General features: G+C 33.0%; 1 protein-coding gene across 1 annotated transcript in view; it reads right to left on the bottom strand.

Moving 5' to 3' along the window:
- Positions 1-19,616, bottom strand: part of BANK1 (B cell scaffold protein with ankyrin repeats 1) — a 267,758-nt gene that overhangs the window by 152,353 nt on the left and 95,789 nt on the right. The window contains exons 6-7 of the mRNA XM_039848882.1: positions 16,243-16,348; positions 1,181-1,377 (exon numbers count right to left, since the gene is read on the bottom strand). Coding sequence (XP_039704816.1) covers positions 1,181-1,377; positions 16,243-16,348 — 303 coding nt within the window. The remainder of the gene's footprint in view (positions 1-1,180; positions 1,378-16,242; positions 16,349-19,616) is intronic.

Genomic DNA, 19,616 nt, shown 5'->3' with positions numbered 1-19,616 from the left:
GTAAGAATTGCTGTCTAATTTTTTCCTAGAAATAAAAATAATGTGTATACCTGATTCGAAGGACATAGAATAGAAACTAGTCGATTATTAGTTTTATTACAAAACTTCATATTCTGTATTTATTTTTAAGGCAAAAAATACCTATTACAATTCCAGATGGATGATATCCATGCTTTTTCTGATACCTATTTTGCTATTTTTTAAAAGTTGGAGGGGTTATATTGGTTGACATTTGCTTTCTGGAAATCACAAATGCTTTTTAGAAGTCTAATATTACATTGACTTAATCTAATAATTAGAATAAATGCTAAAATGACCAGAAGCTATTTATAGCATTTTAATGTTCTATATTAACTATTCATAGGCAATAAAATTATTTATCTTCTGAAAAGTCAAAGACAGATTTTGACATATTCACCGACACAATCATTTTTCTATTTCTATTTTTGTAAGAGTCATCAGAAGTATAATTCACTTTTTTGAGCAAAATATTCATACCTTTGTTATAAACAGGAAATTGTTGCTTTTCTAAACGTAATTATGGAAACACAAAGTGTTTTTGTGTACTAAGGTAGTATTCCTTCCTTCAAAATCTTCCCTGGTTACATTCTTACAAAACTAATATCCTTCAAAGAGTCTTCTTAAATTTGGGGTTTCAACTTATCTAATAAGTAACTGGGACAACAGAGAGAGAAAAGGAATCACATGTGAGAAAAAATTTAAGCAACATGAATTAACTTTTTATTGAGTAGACTTTTGAATGATTATAAGAATATATTCCTATAATATAATAATTATTGATATCACTTTATGTGCCTAATAGTGTCTTGCTTAGACTTTTGAACAAAAGAATAAAGCTAAAATCTTTTTATTTCCTCCTCATCAAATCCTCTCCAATATAGAACAGGCTATATAGAGGCTAGAAAGACCAGATAAGTTTCAAAATAGGCTATTTAGTGATGGGAGTGTGGAGTTAGAACTGGTTTATGGCAATATTAAAACAAGTTGACAAATCTTGCAAAATGCTTTTTAGGACAATGAATGACTCAGGACCAACAGACACCACCAACTAGCTGCTCAGTAGCATCATTTTAAAAAGAGCAATGTGGATGCACACACACATACACAGGATCATTTTATAAAAATAGTTTTAGAGAATAGATGAAAAAAAACCACTTACTGAAAAATCTTCAAAGATTTTCTTGAGTTCTTTGTGCCCATGTCTTTCGGCAACATGTGCTGGATCTGAACCCTCCAAATTTTTCATTTTAGAAGCCCAGGTTGCTCCTGAACATTGAAGCAAATGAATAGCAAAGTTCTTTAAGCCAAATTTTGCTGCACAGTGGAGAAGAGTTGGCAGTTCTTTGAAATGAGTATCTGTAAGCATAAGCAATGGGATTTAATATATTTTCTATCATATTTGCAATTCCATATGAAAGAATTGAGCACGATCTACTCCTAAAAGTAATTCCCACACAGCAGAGCAGACTTTTAGTGTGATGTTGCATATAAGAAACCATCAGTGGTTTCAGCAATGTAGCATCTCCTCCTTTCTATTTCTCATCTTAAAATATATATAAATTAATATTCTCACTAGCATTAATGCCTAACTCTTACTTGTGGGGTAAGTTTAATTTAGATAGACACATCAATCTCCTACATGTAAAACAAAATAAAACAAAACAAAAACCATTATATTGTAATAACTCCTTCTGAATGAACTCTGACATTAGCCAAACACTAAGTAACAAAATGAAATAAAACTTTTTTTGTGTTTTTTACTGCCATGCCAGTAAAAACAGAAGGTTGCTTCCTTCTGAAGTTGAAGTCAACATGAAATTCTTGGAGGGGTTATATTAGATTTCTATGTGGAATTTTTCTTTCAAAAAGTAAATGCAACAGAAAACACAGGTAAGCACTTTTATAAACAACCCCAGTTCATAAATTTTCATTAGGATTTTACAGTTTTCATATCAGTGTTTTGGAGTTTGAATTTCATGATTCTTATTAGCTATCAATTAGAAGACATATATTAATTATGTATAACTATAAAGTGATAAATGTAAACTGTGATCCCAAGGGCAAAATCACACACACACACACACACAGCAAGCAATGTAAAGACTTATAGCAACAGAACACAAAGGCCTCAAATCAAAAGTCAATTCTGTTCCAGGAAAATTCTAAAGCAATGAAAACAGCTACCTTATAATGAGCCACCTTATAAAGTTTTTGCAAATTGAATCTAGCTTCATTTACCTCTTTGTTATTTTGCAGATAAGAAAGAAAGAAAGAAAGAAAGAAAGAAAGAAAGAAAGAAAGAAAGAAAGAAAGGAAGGAAGGAAGGAAGGAAAGGAAGGAAGGAAAAGGAAGGAAGGAAAGGAAGGAAGGAAGGAAGGAAGGAAGGAAGGAAGGAAGGAAGGAGGAAGGAAGGAAGGAAGGAAGGAAGGAAGGAAGAAAGAAGAAAAGAAAGGAAGAAAGAAAGAAAGGAAACTAGAGAAGTAAAATAAACCTTGAGTTTTCAATTCATTTGGCTTTTTCAGGACTGAATAAATTTAGTTTGTTTGTATACATGTTTTAATAGAAAACAAAACAAACAAAAACCTTCAGGACACATGAAGAACTTACTCTATGGAAATATTTTACCCTTCAAAATGTGTTAGAAGTAAATGGCTTTAAGTAAATCTGTGGTCATATTTTAATGATAAATGCATTGGTCCCTTTCTTTCTCTGCATCAAATAGTTTAAAGCATCCTTGTCCTAAATCATCTTTGCCCCAACCTTATGATTCCTAATTGTTTTCAATTTTCTAAAGTACTTACCATCCTGAGAGCTTGACCCCATAATGATTGGACCTTTATAAAATAAATCAGTTTTAAACCTGCCCAAATAATCATTTAAAGCAATCCTTTTCATTGTCTGGAATGAGGTTACTTTGTCTGCTTATTTTCATTAAATAAGAAATGCTCAGCCCTTTAATGTACATGGTCAATAACAAGAGGATTTCTAATTAAGGGTATTTTTTAATTAAAATATGACAGAGTTAACCTTTCAAAGAGTTTGAAGTGATTCACTGGAGCTATATTAGTTATTCTAATGTTAATTTAATCATGATCTCTAGCATTATTTTTGCAGAACATCAAATTAAATCTACTTGGTATGTGCATATAATATTGATATATATATAATATTCATATATATAAAGGTATTCATCACAACAAAGTATAATTATGCTAAGAACTAGTTCAGGTTTTTAAGTATTATACATTTTATAAAGTTATACCTTTTATATTTTCACCATGATTTGATTATTATGAGATTTGAGATAGCAATTGGTTCCTCTGTATTTTGAATAGGCATGTTTGTAAACAGCATGAGATAAGAAAGTTTGTTTTCTTAAAAAAAAAAAAAGCTTGCTGAGGAGACTAACCCCTATTTTGAGCACTGATTCAGTGTAAGAGAACAAGTGTTGATCAAGTAATGTGCCTGTGATTCGGGGGAGTATTACATGCTGTCTCTTGCTATTCTTCAGTGCTTAATTTAACTCTAGAGCACACGATCACTAATGTTTTACTTAAATATATTTATCTTTCTGTTGGCTTTTAAAAATTTTATAGAAATGTAATTTACACTTAAAAATACACTAATCAGAGTTTGATGACTTTTGACAATTGTATATCCCCATGTAACCAACACTCAAAACAAGTTAAAGAAAGTTTCTACCACCACTGCAAATTCCCTCATGCTCCATTCTAGTCAATTCTCACTTCAGAAGCAACTACTTCCTAATTTTATAAAAATACATTAGTTTTATTTCCTCTTGGATTTCATGTAAATGTATTCATATAGTATATATTTTTGTATTCCATTTTCTTCTGAACTCTATTTCTGATGAGTAGTCAGATATCACTCTTATAGTTTTCTTGTATGGAATGTGCTTTCTTCCTTCTCCCTCCACAGCTACTTTTAAGATTTTGTTTTTGATTGTCCATAGTTTAACTATGATGCATATAGGTATAATATTTTTGTATTATTTTGCTTGGGGGTCACCATTATTTCTTCAAATAGTTTTCTGTTTCGTTATCTCTCACCTTTACTTAAGAAATTCAATTACCCGTGCATTAGATCATTTAATATTATTTTACAGAACTTGGATCAGAACTGAGTCGAATTAATATGTAGACAAACTGAATTATTTTTGGCTTTACTTAGATTCTAAATTTTTCCTATCTTTTTCAGTTTGACTGAAAATAATTTATTTTGACTGTCTTCAGCTTCACTGATTCTTTGCCTTCTACACTTTCTATAATGAAGTCCATATAATTTTTTTAAAAAACTGATATTGCATATTCTAGAATTTTCTTTTGTTTTTATTATAATTTTCATTGCTCTGATGAAATTTCCATCTTTTTACACGTTGCTCAACTTTTACAATAGATTCTATAAGATATTTATCATAATTATTTTAATGTTTTTATCTGATCATTTCAACATCTAGGACACTTCCATGTCTGCTTCTGTTGACTGTCTCATTTCTTCGCCATTAGTCACCTTTTATTCCTTCTACATGTTTCCTGTAATTTTTTATTATATGCTGAACATTGGATTAAAAACTGAAGCAAATAATATTTACTCCTAGTCTAAGGCATATTCTTTAATTTGACAACTACACTCAGGAGCTGAATCAAATTAATCTGTATATCTACAGATTTACTTAGATTCAGTTAACTGCTGGCCTCAAATATTTTGAGAGCAGGATTGTAACTCTTCAGCACAGCTTGGGATTGAGCCTTGGTAAGACTCAAGAAATCTTTGTTGCTCTAGAGACTGGATTCCAGCTTTTGGGTCACTGAATGGTTCTTTTTTCTCTCTAGTCCTGCCTTCAGACTTATTTATATCAGAATATCTCTCTCAGATTCTAAGGGCCCTCTGTATTTCACTCAATTGGGCGGACCCCTTACCATCCCAATAGCTTGGTGACATTTATTCCATCTTTATGCCTTTCCACATTGAACACCTGGCTGATAATGCTTTCCATATGGTAAAAGTCTTAAAGGGATTTGTCTCAGGAACTCCATCTCACACCCACTCTTCAGTGGGCACTGGCTGGCCATTAGAGAAGCCTCAGAATGCTTTTTAAGGATCTTGCTCAGATCTCCTGCCCTCCTACAATTGTTGGTGTGATAGTTCTGTGCACTGAACAGCAGTCTACAAAAAAGAGTTTGTGGGTGATGCAGACCCACTTTGTAACTGGGACTCTTTGTGATTTTTATCCATCACACTAGCCTAAATATAGCCCTTAAAAGCTTGTTAAATGCTCAGCTGGTTTGTCTTTACTCCTCATCTATAGTGAATTCTTGTCTTATTCTGTAAGGGATAAAGGAAGTCATGAATTTCTTTTCTCTTGTGAAGGACTCGTCCCTTTCTGTAATTTGGTTCATTTAGGTTTCTTTTGTTATCCATTTCTGCTGGGTTAAAAAAAATACTGTAATTTTGAAGATCATCTTGCTTGTTCTTGTTACAATGGGCATAATAGACTCTTGCAGTGTTGTACAACCTAATTAGGAGCAGAAGTCATATTCATACATCATTTATTAGCTCGTACATCATTAACTTATTTTCTTAAACTCACAGCATTTATTTTACAAACAGTTTATAATCTTATTTATTTGGTTAAGATAACAAATTCCTCAAGAAGATATTTAAAAACCCTTTTTAGAATGTGCTTAATCTGCAGTTTACATCCGCTTCAATTCATGGCAATTTTCATTTAATTAATAAAGATTCCTTATATCTGTTTTTATTACCAAGGCATAAATAAAGAAGCTATAATTCACATTAAGGATTGGCCAATTTGCTTTTGACTTTTTTTCTGGACAAAATAAATTTTCTGTTTTCAGTTGTTTCGGCCAATGTCAAACGTTAACTTCAGGACAATGGAATTAAATGTTTGGGAGAAATTTTTCAAGAAAAATCTAATTTTATTAATTTTTAAAATAAAAATAAATAAATGAGTTGACACAGAATAAAGAAATTGAGTCACACATTTGTTTATGCAGAGCCATTTTCAACAGTTGAAGGTAATCCCTATAGAAGATGGCCAATGCTCAAAGTAATAAAACTAAAGCTTTCAAAAGATTAACCTAGCTCACCAAAATAATAAAATGGGAATATACAGAAGGTTAGAATATCAGCTTTTAAAAATTTTAAAGAAAGATGAGTATGAAAATGAAGTACACGACCATGTAATCCATTTATTCTCATAAATCACTATCTAGATTCATAAATAAGTAGGATGACCAGTTGGCCACTTAAGAATAAAACAATGAAGATGAAAAGTCAGGAAATATGCATTCTAATCTACTTCAGTCACTAAATCTGTAATACTTGAGAAAATTCCTTCATCTCCCTGGACCTCAGTTTATTTAATGAAAATATAGAGGGCTGGGTTCAAACTGCGTGATTTCTGATACTCATCTGACCTAGAGGCCATACCATAGATGGTTTTAAGGTAATTTTCCCTGCATTCTAATCAAATGGCAATTAAAGAAATAAGGATGATATTTATGAAGGTTGAAGAAAGGTAATGATTTTCATTTCTTTCATCACAGGATTTGAAGTCTGATGAAATGTTAGTATTTCTGTGGATCTATAAAACAGAACGTTGTCGGGTTTATGAATCTGATTGCCCTGTGACAGGAGGAACACATATGCAACACAGGAGGTGTCACCCTTCTCATCCTGTAGAAATAGCAGACATATACAGTAATTCTATTTAGAATTTCAAGCAACAAGACATACTTCCAAGGTTATCCTATTTCTAAAACTCGATAATATAAGTTACGTGCAAAGGGAAATAATGTGGCATTGAAGCCCTTTGCTGCAGTTTTGTTGTCTTTCATATTACATAAAATGCAAGAGTGGGAACTACATAGATATACACACTAGTATTAACCTCAATTTTATATTCACCTTATTAATTGTTGAAATTGAATTTTTGTTACTAAAACGTTTTCTTAAATATTTAAGAAAAAAATTAAAACTTGAATTCATTTGTATGTTAATCATCTCAAGAAATTTCATACCAAATATTCTTTTTCAAGTGTTTTAGTTGTATATTTAAATTCTTAATCAGCATTATATTTATCCTAATAAAATTCAAAATAACATATTTTATTATTCAAACCCTAAAATTCTAAAACAATATTTATTTCTTTTGTGAAGCAATATTATATAGTTAGTGCTTAAATATTAGAGCTCTGGAATCAGATCACATGGTTGGAATCCCTGTTCTAGCGTTTACTAATACTGCAATTTGGACAAGCTACTTGAAATTTCTGTGTCTTGATTTTCTTAAATGAGGATGGTAACATCTAACATCTATTTAATCAGATAATAAACCAGGGTCCAATGTCTTTTTCCATACAAATAAGTACACTTGATCTTTATTATTCAGGGATTCCATATTTGCAAATTTGTCTATTCATAAAAATTTATTTGTACCCCCAAATCAAAACCGGTGGCATTTCTCCAGTCATTTGCAGACAGAGCAATGAAAAATTTATCTCACAAAGTGTATACTCTCAGCCAAGTTCAAACAAGGCAGTGCTCAGCTTCTTTGTTTTAGTACTTACACTGTAAACAAGTGTCCTTTTTGTGGCCTATGTAGTGCTACATTTTTCACATTTTTGTGTTTTTGTCAGTAATTTAGTTGTTTAAAGTGGCCCCTTGGCATAGTGCTAAAGTGCCGTCTAGTGTTCCTAAGCACAGAAATGCTGGGATGTACTTTATGGAGAAGTAAGTGTATTCGATAAGCTTCGCTCAGGTATGAATTATGTTATTGGTATTGAGTTCAATGTTAATGAATCAAAAGTATATGCTAAACAATGTGTCTTTAAACAGAAACACACATAAGATATTGATCGATTGATGAACATGTGACCAGAGGCTTGCAGGAACCCAACCTCATGTTTCTCCTAGGAGCAATAGATCAGTATTCTCTTATTCAATGACTTTATAGAACAAAACTACTGTAAATATTGACAATCGACTATACTTTAAAGCAATCTGGAGCCCCCTTTTGGAGAGGATGTTCAGAGTTTATTTCCCATTGTAACATGGCGAAGCATTTTCAAAGGTGTGGAATCTTCTTTTCTTTCTTCCACACAGTTAAGGAAACTCAGTGCAATCCTAGAGGATTGCTCCTCAGGGTGAGGCAGAAAGAGGGTGGGGCTGAAGGAGGAAGTTGTGAACATCCAAGTCCATAATTTTTGAGGCGTTTTCCCTGCCTGTCTCTATGTTTAGGGCCTACCAAGGTAAAATCCCAATTGGGCATGGTTAGAGCCCATGTTGGCAACCACTCTGGATGTGGAAACAGCAATCCTGGGGCCTGTTTCTATCTTGTTTATTTTCCCTTTTATCAGGCTTATGCAAAACAATAGAAAAAATGTAGGATGGAAGTGAATCCTTACTCTATTGTTCTTAGATAATATGAAATCCATTTAGTGACCTATATCTTGTTAATTTTGGTGAAAATTATGTATTTTGTTGTAACTGTATGTTTAAAATCTGAGAGTTTTGTAAAACTAAAAATGGACTTCTGGAGGACTGATGCTCTGGATATGCAAATATCTGCGTGATGAATTGACAAGAAGCATAAGAAGTGAATGGAGCCTGTCCTGTTGAACCTGAGAGTTTATTGTTCACTGACTATCCTAATAAATACAATCCACCATAAAATTAGTAGCAGTAGTAATAGGAAGAGAAGAAAGAAGAAAAGGGGACGAAGGAAGAGAAAGTGAAGGAAATGTGATGGCTAATGAACAGAGTTAAGAGGTAGGGATTTTAGGCACTTAGTGTCAGAATGGGTAATAGCAGAGCAGCAGAATATGTAAGTGGCAGTTTGGTGCAAGACAGTCTGATCCCAGAGGAGGAGTATTTGGGGACATAACGTGAAACTCCTTCTTATCCAGGGCTATGGGCCAGGGACTAATAAGGCAGAATGCAGACTGAAGCAGGCCATGAGTCCATCAGTCCATAATGAATATGTCAGCAGGTAATGCTAGAAGAAAAGGGTGATATGTAGTTCTTTTTTTTTTTTTTTTTTTTTTTTACAAATATAGCTCCTAATCTTCCTAGATGGTCTCCCATCCAAGTACTAACCAGGCCCAACCCTTGATGTGTAGTTCTTGTTAGCACTTCCTAGAATTGATAATGATTAAAATTAAATCTCACAGCATGAGTTTACACTTGTTTATTATCCACTTTCCGCTATCAGACCCAGACAGTGATGAAGTAATGAAGAGCAGAGCTGCTCCATGCTTAACAGTCCAGTCAATCTGTGGTTAACCTCGAGTTAAAATAAAAAGTCTCTAGAAATTTTGTCTATCAATGTGTGATTGTATTTTGTTCCTCTGTGTTCCTTGAAAATTACCTTTTGGAAATTACCGACTTTCTCTCTACTGAATCTTGACAGCAAAGGACCAAAACCTAGAAATAAACCAGGAAAGAGTCTAGAAAGAGCCAGGAAACCAGGAACAACAAAAGTATAAAGACCAGATGGGCTGGGTTAGGATTAGGTGGCTGGCCACTCTACTGCAAGGTCATGGCTTACAGGTAGAGACCTGTCCACTGGCCTTTGTATGGGTCTCACATAGAAATCCAAGGAATGTGCACAATAAGCAGTAAATCAACAGATCAAGCAAGGATGCTTGATTTCATTAGTCAGGAGTATTCAGAATTTTTTAGGACTCCTTATAGTCTCAAGCACTGAACTTAATCTTTAGAAATATTAAATAATTTTGATAATAAAAATGAACTAAGACAAGGAGGAAAATCTGGACAGTTCTTTGTTCAATTAAGTGACTGGAGAGAGCTTAAGATGACTTTGGGAGCACCATCATATGTAATATAGGGATAAGATGAAAATAGAATATGGGAATGATTAGGGAAGCACTTATCTGCAGAATGGATTAGAAAGAAAGGTGAAACATGTTAGAGGAACCTGCTAGGAGAATCTTTTAGAAGGAAGGAGAGATAATTGATGGTCTGAATTAGAGTAATGGCAGGAAAAATAAACAAGAAAGAATAGACCTTTCAAAAGAAAACAGGACTTTGTGATTGACTGTGTAGGTTCTGAAGGAAAGAGTTGGATTTAAGATAATCCTTAGGTTCATGACTACAAAGTTACAAAGTAGAAAGAGAAAGAATATTCATTAGAAAAGGTGACAAAGATTATTGCCGTGGAGAAGTATAGATGTGAGTGTTCATTAGGTAGCTGCCGCTATAGAATTATATGGAATAAATCGAATTAGAAATATGTGTCCTTGAGTAGAACATTTTGGTTATAAACTTAGCTCCTGTGTCACTAAACAGTGATAATCACCACAGAACACCTGTTTTGTAGAAGAAAAAGTATTCTGATACAGGGCCCCAGACAAAGTCCCATTTGGTAACATATTCACAGATCTGAGGATTGGGAAGTGAGTATTTTTAAGAAGCAATTACTTAGTTTACTACATTAAGCAAGAGATGGTAACACAAAAAGCACTTACATGAACTAAAAAGACATAATTCACTATGTCTCAAGACACTGTAAGTAATATCTACTTTTCCTTGACCAAGAGTTTATATTATGTACATGACCCAAATATATTTGTTACCATATAGTCAACACATATAGTTAACACATCCTCAGTCTGTAAACTAAGATGAATATTTTGGGAGATTTTTCTATCCACTAGGTTACAGATGTACTAACCAGCATTTGTCAAACTGATTGTTGGGGATCCCAAAAAGTGTATGAGTAAATTATAGTTGTTCAGAGCTGCCAACCTCTGCTAGAATGATGGTAAGTGTAATGGTTAATTGTATGTATCAACTTGACTAGGCTATGGTGCCTAGTTGTTTGGTCAAACACCAGTCTAGATGTTACCATGCAGATACTTTTTAGATGTGATCAATATTTAAATCAGTAGACTTTGAGTAAAGTAGATTCCCTCCATAATGTGGGTGAGCCCCATCCTATCAGATGAAGGCCTTAGGAGAAAAGACTAAAGTTCACCAAGCGGGAAGGAATTCTTTCTCCAGACTGCTTTTGGACTGAAGGTTGCAATATCAACTTCTGCTGGAATTTCCAGCAAGCTGGCCTGCCCTGGAGATTTCAGAACTGTCAGCCCCACAACCATGTGAGCCAATTCCTTAAAGTAAACTCACTCACTCTCTCTCGTTCTCTCTCTCTCGTTCTCTCTCTCTCTCTCTCTCTCTCTCTCTCTCTCTCTCTCTCAATCTCTCTCTCTCCTATTGGTTCTGTTTCTCCAGAGAACCTTAGCTAATTCAGGGAAGAAAATGACTGTGGTGGTTTTAGAAAACCATAACCTAGAGGTACAAGATATTAAAACAATCTTGTACCTCTAGGTTATGGTTTTCTAAAACCATATCTTTGAGTTTCTATCCTTTGAGTTTCTTCCACATCTTTGAGTTTCTATCCTTCACAGAGTAATGCAATGAGTCTTTAAACCTGCAGTGTCACTACAAAGATTTTCTATGACTATTTGTTAATGCCAGCATTCAGAGAGCAAATGAGTCCCTTTAGGATGTGGAAGGAGGTGTGTTTGGAGTGGGTTAGTAATATGGTATGAACCTGTCAAGAATTTTAGAAGGTTTAATTATTCTAGGTTTAATTATCATTACTTCACAACAATGGCAAAAGTAAGGAGGAGTTCCTTAAGTAGTAACTTATTTAATTTGTTAATAGAAGAGTCCATTTCCTTTGTATGTGTATGTGTGTGTATGGGGGGGATATGTGCATGCATGCATGTGTATATAATTGAGGTAACCCTATGCATGTATTTTCCTTAATGAATATTAGAGAGCCATTTTCCTGTTATTAGTTACTAATGGACAGTATTTATTTATTTATTGTAACTTTATGATAAACTTATAGAAATTTATTACTATTGACCCTAAAAAGCCTGTTTTTTGTGTCAACTCAGAGAAGATGAACATATGTGTCTTGGTTATTTGAGCACAGACAGTTCAGTGCAGCACATTCAGAAGGCACATATGCCAATTTTTCATTCTCCTAATGGCAGATGTCATGGATAAGAGGTAGAAAAGAAAAAAAACAATGGCATTATAAATAGTTACCTTATGTTCTTACAAATAAGCACTCTTGTTTTTGGAGCTCAAATATTATTAGTCTAACCTATTGCTGTCCAGGGTCTTATTGGTTTTAGTGTATGGTTAACTTTATTGCCATTTACTAGTTAATTAGTGTAATAAATATTTATCAAGTGCTAGAAATTCTTCTAGGCACTGGGAATAAATGCATGAACAAAACAGGGCTCCTTCATATAGGACAATATTTGCCCATAAAGGCAAAGGGTGATTTGAAGAAAATCGTGCACTATGAAACAAAAATCACTATGTTTCTAGGATTAAAACAAAACAAAACAAAACAAAACATAAAGAACATCTGAGACAATTTTAAGCTTGCCTCTATATATTCATTAAAGTAGTAATTTTAAATAATTTAGAAGAAATTATTTATAACCTTTCCTTTAAATTAAGATCTCCCGGGAAGTGTCCCTTGACTGTCTGTCTTTCTCTGACTGTCTCCCGACACCCTGGAGCTCCCGCTCAGTGCTGTGTATGGGGCCACAGTTGTCAAGCGGCTAGTAATGTGGCCACTTTAGCTGAGCTGCCTGTATCCAAGTCCTAGCTCTGCCACTATTTGGGCAAGTGATGTTAACTCTCAGTGCCTCATCTGTAAAATAGAGATTAAAGTAGTACCTACCTCAAGATTGTTCCAAGGAATTAAATGAGTTAAAGTTCTAAAAGTGCTTAAATTTTTTTAAGAGTATACAAAATACAAGTGTTAGCTCTTATGAGTAGAGCATATATTGTATTAGAGGCACTTATTTTTATAATTTTGTTATCACTTCTCTCTGAGTGTATAGGTTGTGTTTTATTGATCTTACATTCCTCTACCTTCCCTCAGCATCTAGAAAAGTACCTAGTACAAAGTACAGTGTGTTAAACTTTTTGTAAGAATTCATGAGGGTTTCATTTTTTTAAATAATGGTATATAAAAAATACTTTTGAGATAAATGATCACTGTAAGACTACTTCATTCTGCATCCATGATTTTAATCCTGGGACATGGAGCGATGAAAAAAATCTACTATCTTAAGTTTAATTTCATTCACATCAATTTTATGTATGTAACATATCAATGGTACTGCCCATTACTGCTATGTTCACTCAGTGGCTTTCTGTGAAGTGATGATTCACAGACCAGTAGCATCTGCATCACTGATGAATTTGTCAGAAATGTAAAATTCTTGGGTCCATTCCAGACCTACTGTATCAGAAATTCTGAGTGGGGGCCAGCAATCTGAATTTTACAAATCATCTAAGTGATTCTGATGCCCACTAAAGTTTGAGAGCAAAAGTAGTAAAAAGAAGAACAAATAGAGTTTGGTTCGAATAATCAAGTAAGAGTGGATAGCCAAGAAAATTGAGGTTAAACACAGAGAGCTAAATCAAACTGCAAAGTATTCAGGGTATGTCTCTGTAGACTTTCTCTTCATTCTATTCAGTTTCTCTAGGCGTTTCCCTCTTCTGTTATGGCTTACATATTTAAACATATCTTCTCATGTCTAGTCAATGAGAACAACTATAATGGAGGGGAAACTGCATGTGATACCATTTACATAAAATTTACAAAATTGCACAACAGCATATATGAATTATCGAAACAAATACATAGTAAAAAGATTAATGATTATTAAGAAATTTAATTAAAGTAATAGTAACTTTTCAAGTGTGTGAAATCACAGAAAAAAAACATAGAAAAATTCGACTAGATCTGTAACTTTTTCTTTTTAAAGAGCTGAAATAAATCATGACAAAATGTTAAGATTTGGCAAAAGTAAGTTATGGGTAAAAGGGTGTTTTTCATATTGTTCTCTATATTTTTTTGCATAGTTGAATTATTAGATAGTATTAAAAGAGAACCCAATGACATTTATTTTTCTTCTGCTCAGATAGCAAATAAGCTATTTTCTGTGAACCTAAAGATAACTACAAATTCAAGATAAATCTTAGGGCTACAGTATTTATGTATTGAGTATCCAGTTACATGCTTCACATTTCATAGATATATTAGGAGATAATATCCTGAGTTAAGACTCGTACATGTCACTGGTGATTGCATGCTATCCTTCTTCAGATTAAGATACTGCTACTTAATGCATATATGCTTTTATATGCTTTCTAGATATTAGCATGTAAAGAAATGGGCTTTACATGCCCATTTCTTCTTTCTGAACAAAGGTAAATAATCTGCTTCAAAGTAACCTAGTTTCCTTTTTTTCTAAACTAACTGCCACTTAGGGTTATTAAACCAGAAACTGTAGCCTCTTTTTAAAAAAGGCTGAACTATTTATTTTCCCTCCCCATGACAGGAGATTCTCTGTATTACCCAGCCTTTGAAAGGGTTCCAAAGAGAAATTGGGGAGATTCATGTACCTGCTGCAGTAAGACTTAACAACACTCTCCAGAAGCTGGCTTGAAACTCAGAATAATAAAGAGTTATGTAGTGACTAAAGCAATTGTGTTTGGCCAAGTGTACTGTTCTCCCTCACCACCATACCAAGTCAGGGACATTCAAACTGATTTCATGGTGGCCCATACCATGGGCGTTTATATATAAATCCACAATCAAAATGGGAGTTACTCAAAATAATGCTTACTTTTACTTTAAAGAATATATTCAGATATTTTGTATTCTAGTATCCAAATATCAGTATCAGTAAAAAAAAAAAAAAAAAAAAGAATTGCCTGTTACAATCCCTTATATTGATTTCACAGTCCCTGATGATTCACACACTAGGAAAGTTGTTCGTGAATTATTTCTACGACTACCGTATTCAAAAGTCCTACATTACATTAATATATCAAGTTTATTTGAAAACCTTTTATTATTCTACTCCCAGGGAGAACATTTTTCTACAGAAAATTCTTATCAATGGAAGATGTTATTTTAAAATCAATAATGAAACTTTACAAGGGAAGAGAACATAAAAACAGATTTGATTTTTCGTACACTTTTTGTCTTATCTCTGCAACTCCCCTTCCCCCAACTTTGTCTGCCTGGTAGAGGAAAAAGTAAAATGAGATTTGCTGGCTAGATAGAAGTGAAAATGACCAAGACATAATGGATTGGAGTAGCATTTCACTTATTATAAATGAAATAGCAAGGAAGTAAACTCAGGATTTACCAAAAACAACTTGGAAAAGAGGATGGTACAATAATAAGATAAACAGTTTTGAATGATATAACATTTAGCACCAAACTTTCAAAGAACTGTTGGTACCTGTGAATAATTCTATGGCTATTCCTTAGGGTAGGTCAATACTCAAGGTATACTCTGTCAGTTCCTTATAATTACCTTCCCCTCATAATCTCCTAAACTTCAATTTATTTCAGCTAAAATATGGCATAATAAATAATAAACAATTAATAAATAAAGCATTTCACCAAATAACTGCATAACTGTCTCCAGGGATGGACATCTGAAATTACACCTGATCATTGCTGAGTTTACCTCTCAGACTACCTCTAGTGATGTTTCTATAGAAATTCATCAACAATTTACCATTTATTTCCTGAATTCTCTCAATTAATTTCACTTTATGTATAAAGACATCTCAAACTTTATCACTGATTCAACTTGATAATTATGAAAATATAGGTGTAAAATCTTAAAGGCCAAGATATTCTGAAGCTGACTTTATAGGGCCAGCTCCAAGATTATAGAGTCAAGATGGCAAGCAAAACATGAGTTCAGTCATATTCGTGTCTATCTTGTGTATTTTAATTATGTAATTTGTGTTATGTTATTTTGTACTTCAACTAGAAATTAGAGCCTAATGTTATGAGGGTTGTTTGCTTCTGTTATAGATTTAATAGCATCTGTCATCTAGCAAAATCCAAATCAGGAAGTAGATTTGCTGATTTAAAAATTTATGCACATTTTTAGGGCCTGTGATTAAAAAAAAAATTACCAGATTGAACTTCAGAAGTTTGCACTAGTGTGCTCTCTCACAAAGGGATGAGAATTATCTAAAGTATTTAATCTGCAATTCAACTATATTCCTGGCTATAATATTTATTAAAGGTTTACATACAGCAAAATATGACATAAAGAATAACTGATGCAGTTGGAAAATACTCACATTCTTTTTGAGGGTGGATTTCAGTTTGGAGAGATCGGAACTCATAATATGGTATCTCTTGTTTGAATATGGATGTGAGAATATTATCAAGTTCTTCAATGTTATTCTGTTTTCAAACAGAAAGGAAATTTTTTATTAGTTCAATTATTTACATAGAAATTCATCTCAGTGCAATATAACAAAAATTATTAGTGGGAATAAATACTGGGTAATCTTTAATAATACTATTACCATTTTTTAAAAGACTAAAACAAAACATTAGGTGTTTGCCTAAAAAAAAAAAACAGTTGTTAAAGCAATACAAAAACAGATGCAAGAAATAAAAGTCTTTGCTTTTGGATGGGTAACTACTTACTTAAAGACTTAACTAATCGTTAAAGAGCATTAGAGCAGGTCAATGATAACACTGAAATTTGTTTTAATAAATTTTGGTAAAATATATGTTACATTTTGATAAATGAAATAATAAAATAATGAGTGGTTCTTCAACTTAAGGGTCAGAAATAGGATAATCAAATAGATTATTTTATTTCTATGTCAAAGTGAGAAAGAATATTCATCTTGGCCTTTTTTTTTCTCCTGCAGATATAGAGTAATTATATGTCTACTCTATTTAGGAAGAGGCAAGCAGAATTCAACTGTTCTCCTACTGATGGCATAACCTATTACAGACCAGCATTCTTTTAAAATTGTGTCTTGTGAACCTTATGACTGGTACCAAATTGACTGAGACATAAAAGGTTGTAGTTGAGGAGGTGGGCCAATCAGCAAAGCCACGGGGTGGAGAGAGGATTGTGGAACAAAAGTTCTTAATTAAGACTTTTAAAATGATTTTCTAATCAAATTAAAATTTTGTCAATACATAGTCACAGAAATGAAATGGCTGGATTAAAAAAATATTTGTCACACTATTTCTTCATTTTTTCAGTAATCTAAGTGCCTCAATTGTAAAGTGGTTCAGGACTCACCGGGTTTTCTATGTCCTGCTGAGAAGGTGGGAGATTTGAGTGGTGAGCACAAATGTCGAATCACTATGTTGTACACGATAAACTAGTATAATATTGCATGCTAACTATACTTAATTAAAAATTTTTTTTTATTATTTTATTTTTTTTCAGATGAGGTAATCCTTGGTTGACCTCACAGATTGCAAAGACCTTGTCAGTTTACAATCTCTTATTTTTTTATGCCTACGGCACCTGGTCTTCCTAGGTATACTTAATTTTTTAAAAAATGAAGTTGGGAAAGGGGATGAAAGTCTTTTCCTCAACCTATAGCATTACAATGTAGGTTAAGATCCAACATTAATCTACTTAATGTCATTGACTATGTGGAGTCCTCAGGTTAGAAACACTAAAAAAAAAAAGGGGGTGGGGAGATGGGACAAGATCTGCTTTCCAGAAATACAGTCATGTAATTACATATGGCCAATTAACTGACTTCTAGGTAAAAATAGAAAGTCTCTATGGATTAGGTACAGAGTAGGCAAAAGCAAGATGACTCAGTTCCACAGAGGAAAAATGGCCAGGACAGGAAAAGCTTTGCAGAGGAAGTGACTTAAACTGAGATTTGCATGTATACAAGAAACATTATGGACTAACTAAACAATTTGCTCACAGGCATGAAGGAATCATGAAACATTACCTGGTTAAGAACTTTAGGAATTTCCATAAGACTATATAGAATGAGAGAAAAGAAGAAAGTGGGCATTTCAATAAGTGCCTTATTGGCCTAATAAAAAAAATTATAATTCATCCTGTAAGCACTGAGGAGTTGTTTACAGCCTATGATGCTTAACATAAAAATGTTTATTATGTGTATTAAATTAAGTTTATTTAAGTTGTAGCATGATTAGGATTACTTATGTGGTTGAATATCCATATGGAATAAAACTTGTAAATAAATATGTGAAAATTTTAATAGTAATAATTACTGTTTTTTAATTAAAGTATAATTGACATATAACATTATTTTGGTTTTAAATGTACAATGTAATGATTTAGTGGTTGTATATATTGATATATTGAAATGATCACCACAATAAGTCTATTTACATCAATTACGATACATAATTAAATATTTTTCTTATGATGAGAACTATTAAGATTTACTCTTTTAGCAATTTTCAATTACATAATAAAATATTATGAACTATGGTCACCATGCTATGCATTATATCCCCATAACTTATTTATTTCATAACTGGAAATTTATACCTTTTGACTATCTTCACTCATTTCTCCCACTCCCTACCTCCCATCTCTGGCAGTCATCAATCTGTTCTCTATATCTATAAACTTGTATTTTGTTTTTGCTTAAGATTCCACATATAAGTACAATCATACAGTATTAGTCTTTCTTTACCTGTCTTATTTCATTTAGCATAATATCTTTAAGTTCCAACCATGTTGTCACAAATGGTAAGGTTTTATTCTCTTTTATGGCTGAATAATATCACATTATCTGTACATACCACATTTTCTTTATCCATTCATCCATCAGTGGACACTTAGGCTCTTTTCATGTCTTGGCTATTGTAAATAATGCTTTAATGAATGTGGGGTTTATATATCTCTTCAAGTTAGTGTTTTCATTTTCTTTAGATCAATTGTAGTACTGGAATTACTGGGTCATATAGTAGCTCCATTTTTAATTTTTTGAGGAAGCTCCATACTGTTTCCTACAGTGGTTACACCAATTTACATTTCCACCAACAATGCATAAGGATTCCCTTTTCTCCACACCTAGCCATCACTTGTTATTTCTTGTCTTTTTGGTAATTTCTATCCTAACAGCTGTGAGGTGATATCTCATTGTGGTTACCCTCTTAATTTTTCAGGAAGTTTTTGATAGGAGCAATAGAGCAAAACATCATGGGCAACGTACTTGCATTTTCTTTATAATAATGCTCAAAAGAACATGTTTTAGCTGTAAGAGCTGATGAATGAAATTAAGAAAATAAGAAAATCATAATATTAGTTTATAAAATTTTTATAAAATTTGTGTTAATGGCCATGACAGTTCTGTATAGCCTATTATCTAGTCACTAGTATTTTTACGTGAAGAGATAAACTACTATTTCTTTCCAAAGCTATATAAGATCTAGTGGGTGTGTCATAGAGTTACTACACTCATGTATGTTAGTCATAGGATAAGCTCTGGGATCCCTTCCAGATTGAGATGCAGATGAGAATTCAAAAGAGCAAGTGTTCCCACTAAGAATTTGAGAAGTACCATTTCCCACACAGAGGCATCATGATATTCGATGTGAGAAATGCTATAGCTCATTACATTGGGCTTTAAAAATAAAGTAACAATATTCTTAGAAAGAAGAAAAACTTCACAATGTATATGAAGACATTTAATTAACTAGG

The sequence above is a fragment of the Pteropus medius genome, unplaced genomic scaffold, assembly GCF_902729225.1.
Source record: "Pteropus medius unplaced genomic scaffold, Ma_sr-lr_union100, whole genome shotgun sequence".
Taxonomy (NCBI): Eukaryota; Metazoa; Chordata; class Mammalia; order Chiroptera; family Pteropodidae; genus Pteropus; species Pteropus medius.
This window is presented reverse-complemented; position numbering and strand designations above follow the sequence as displayed.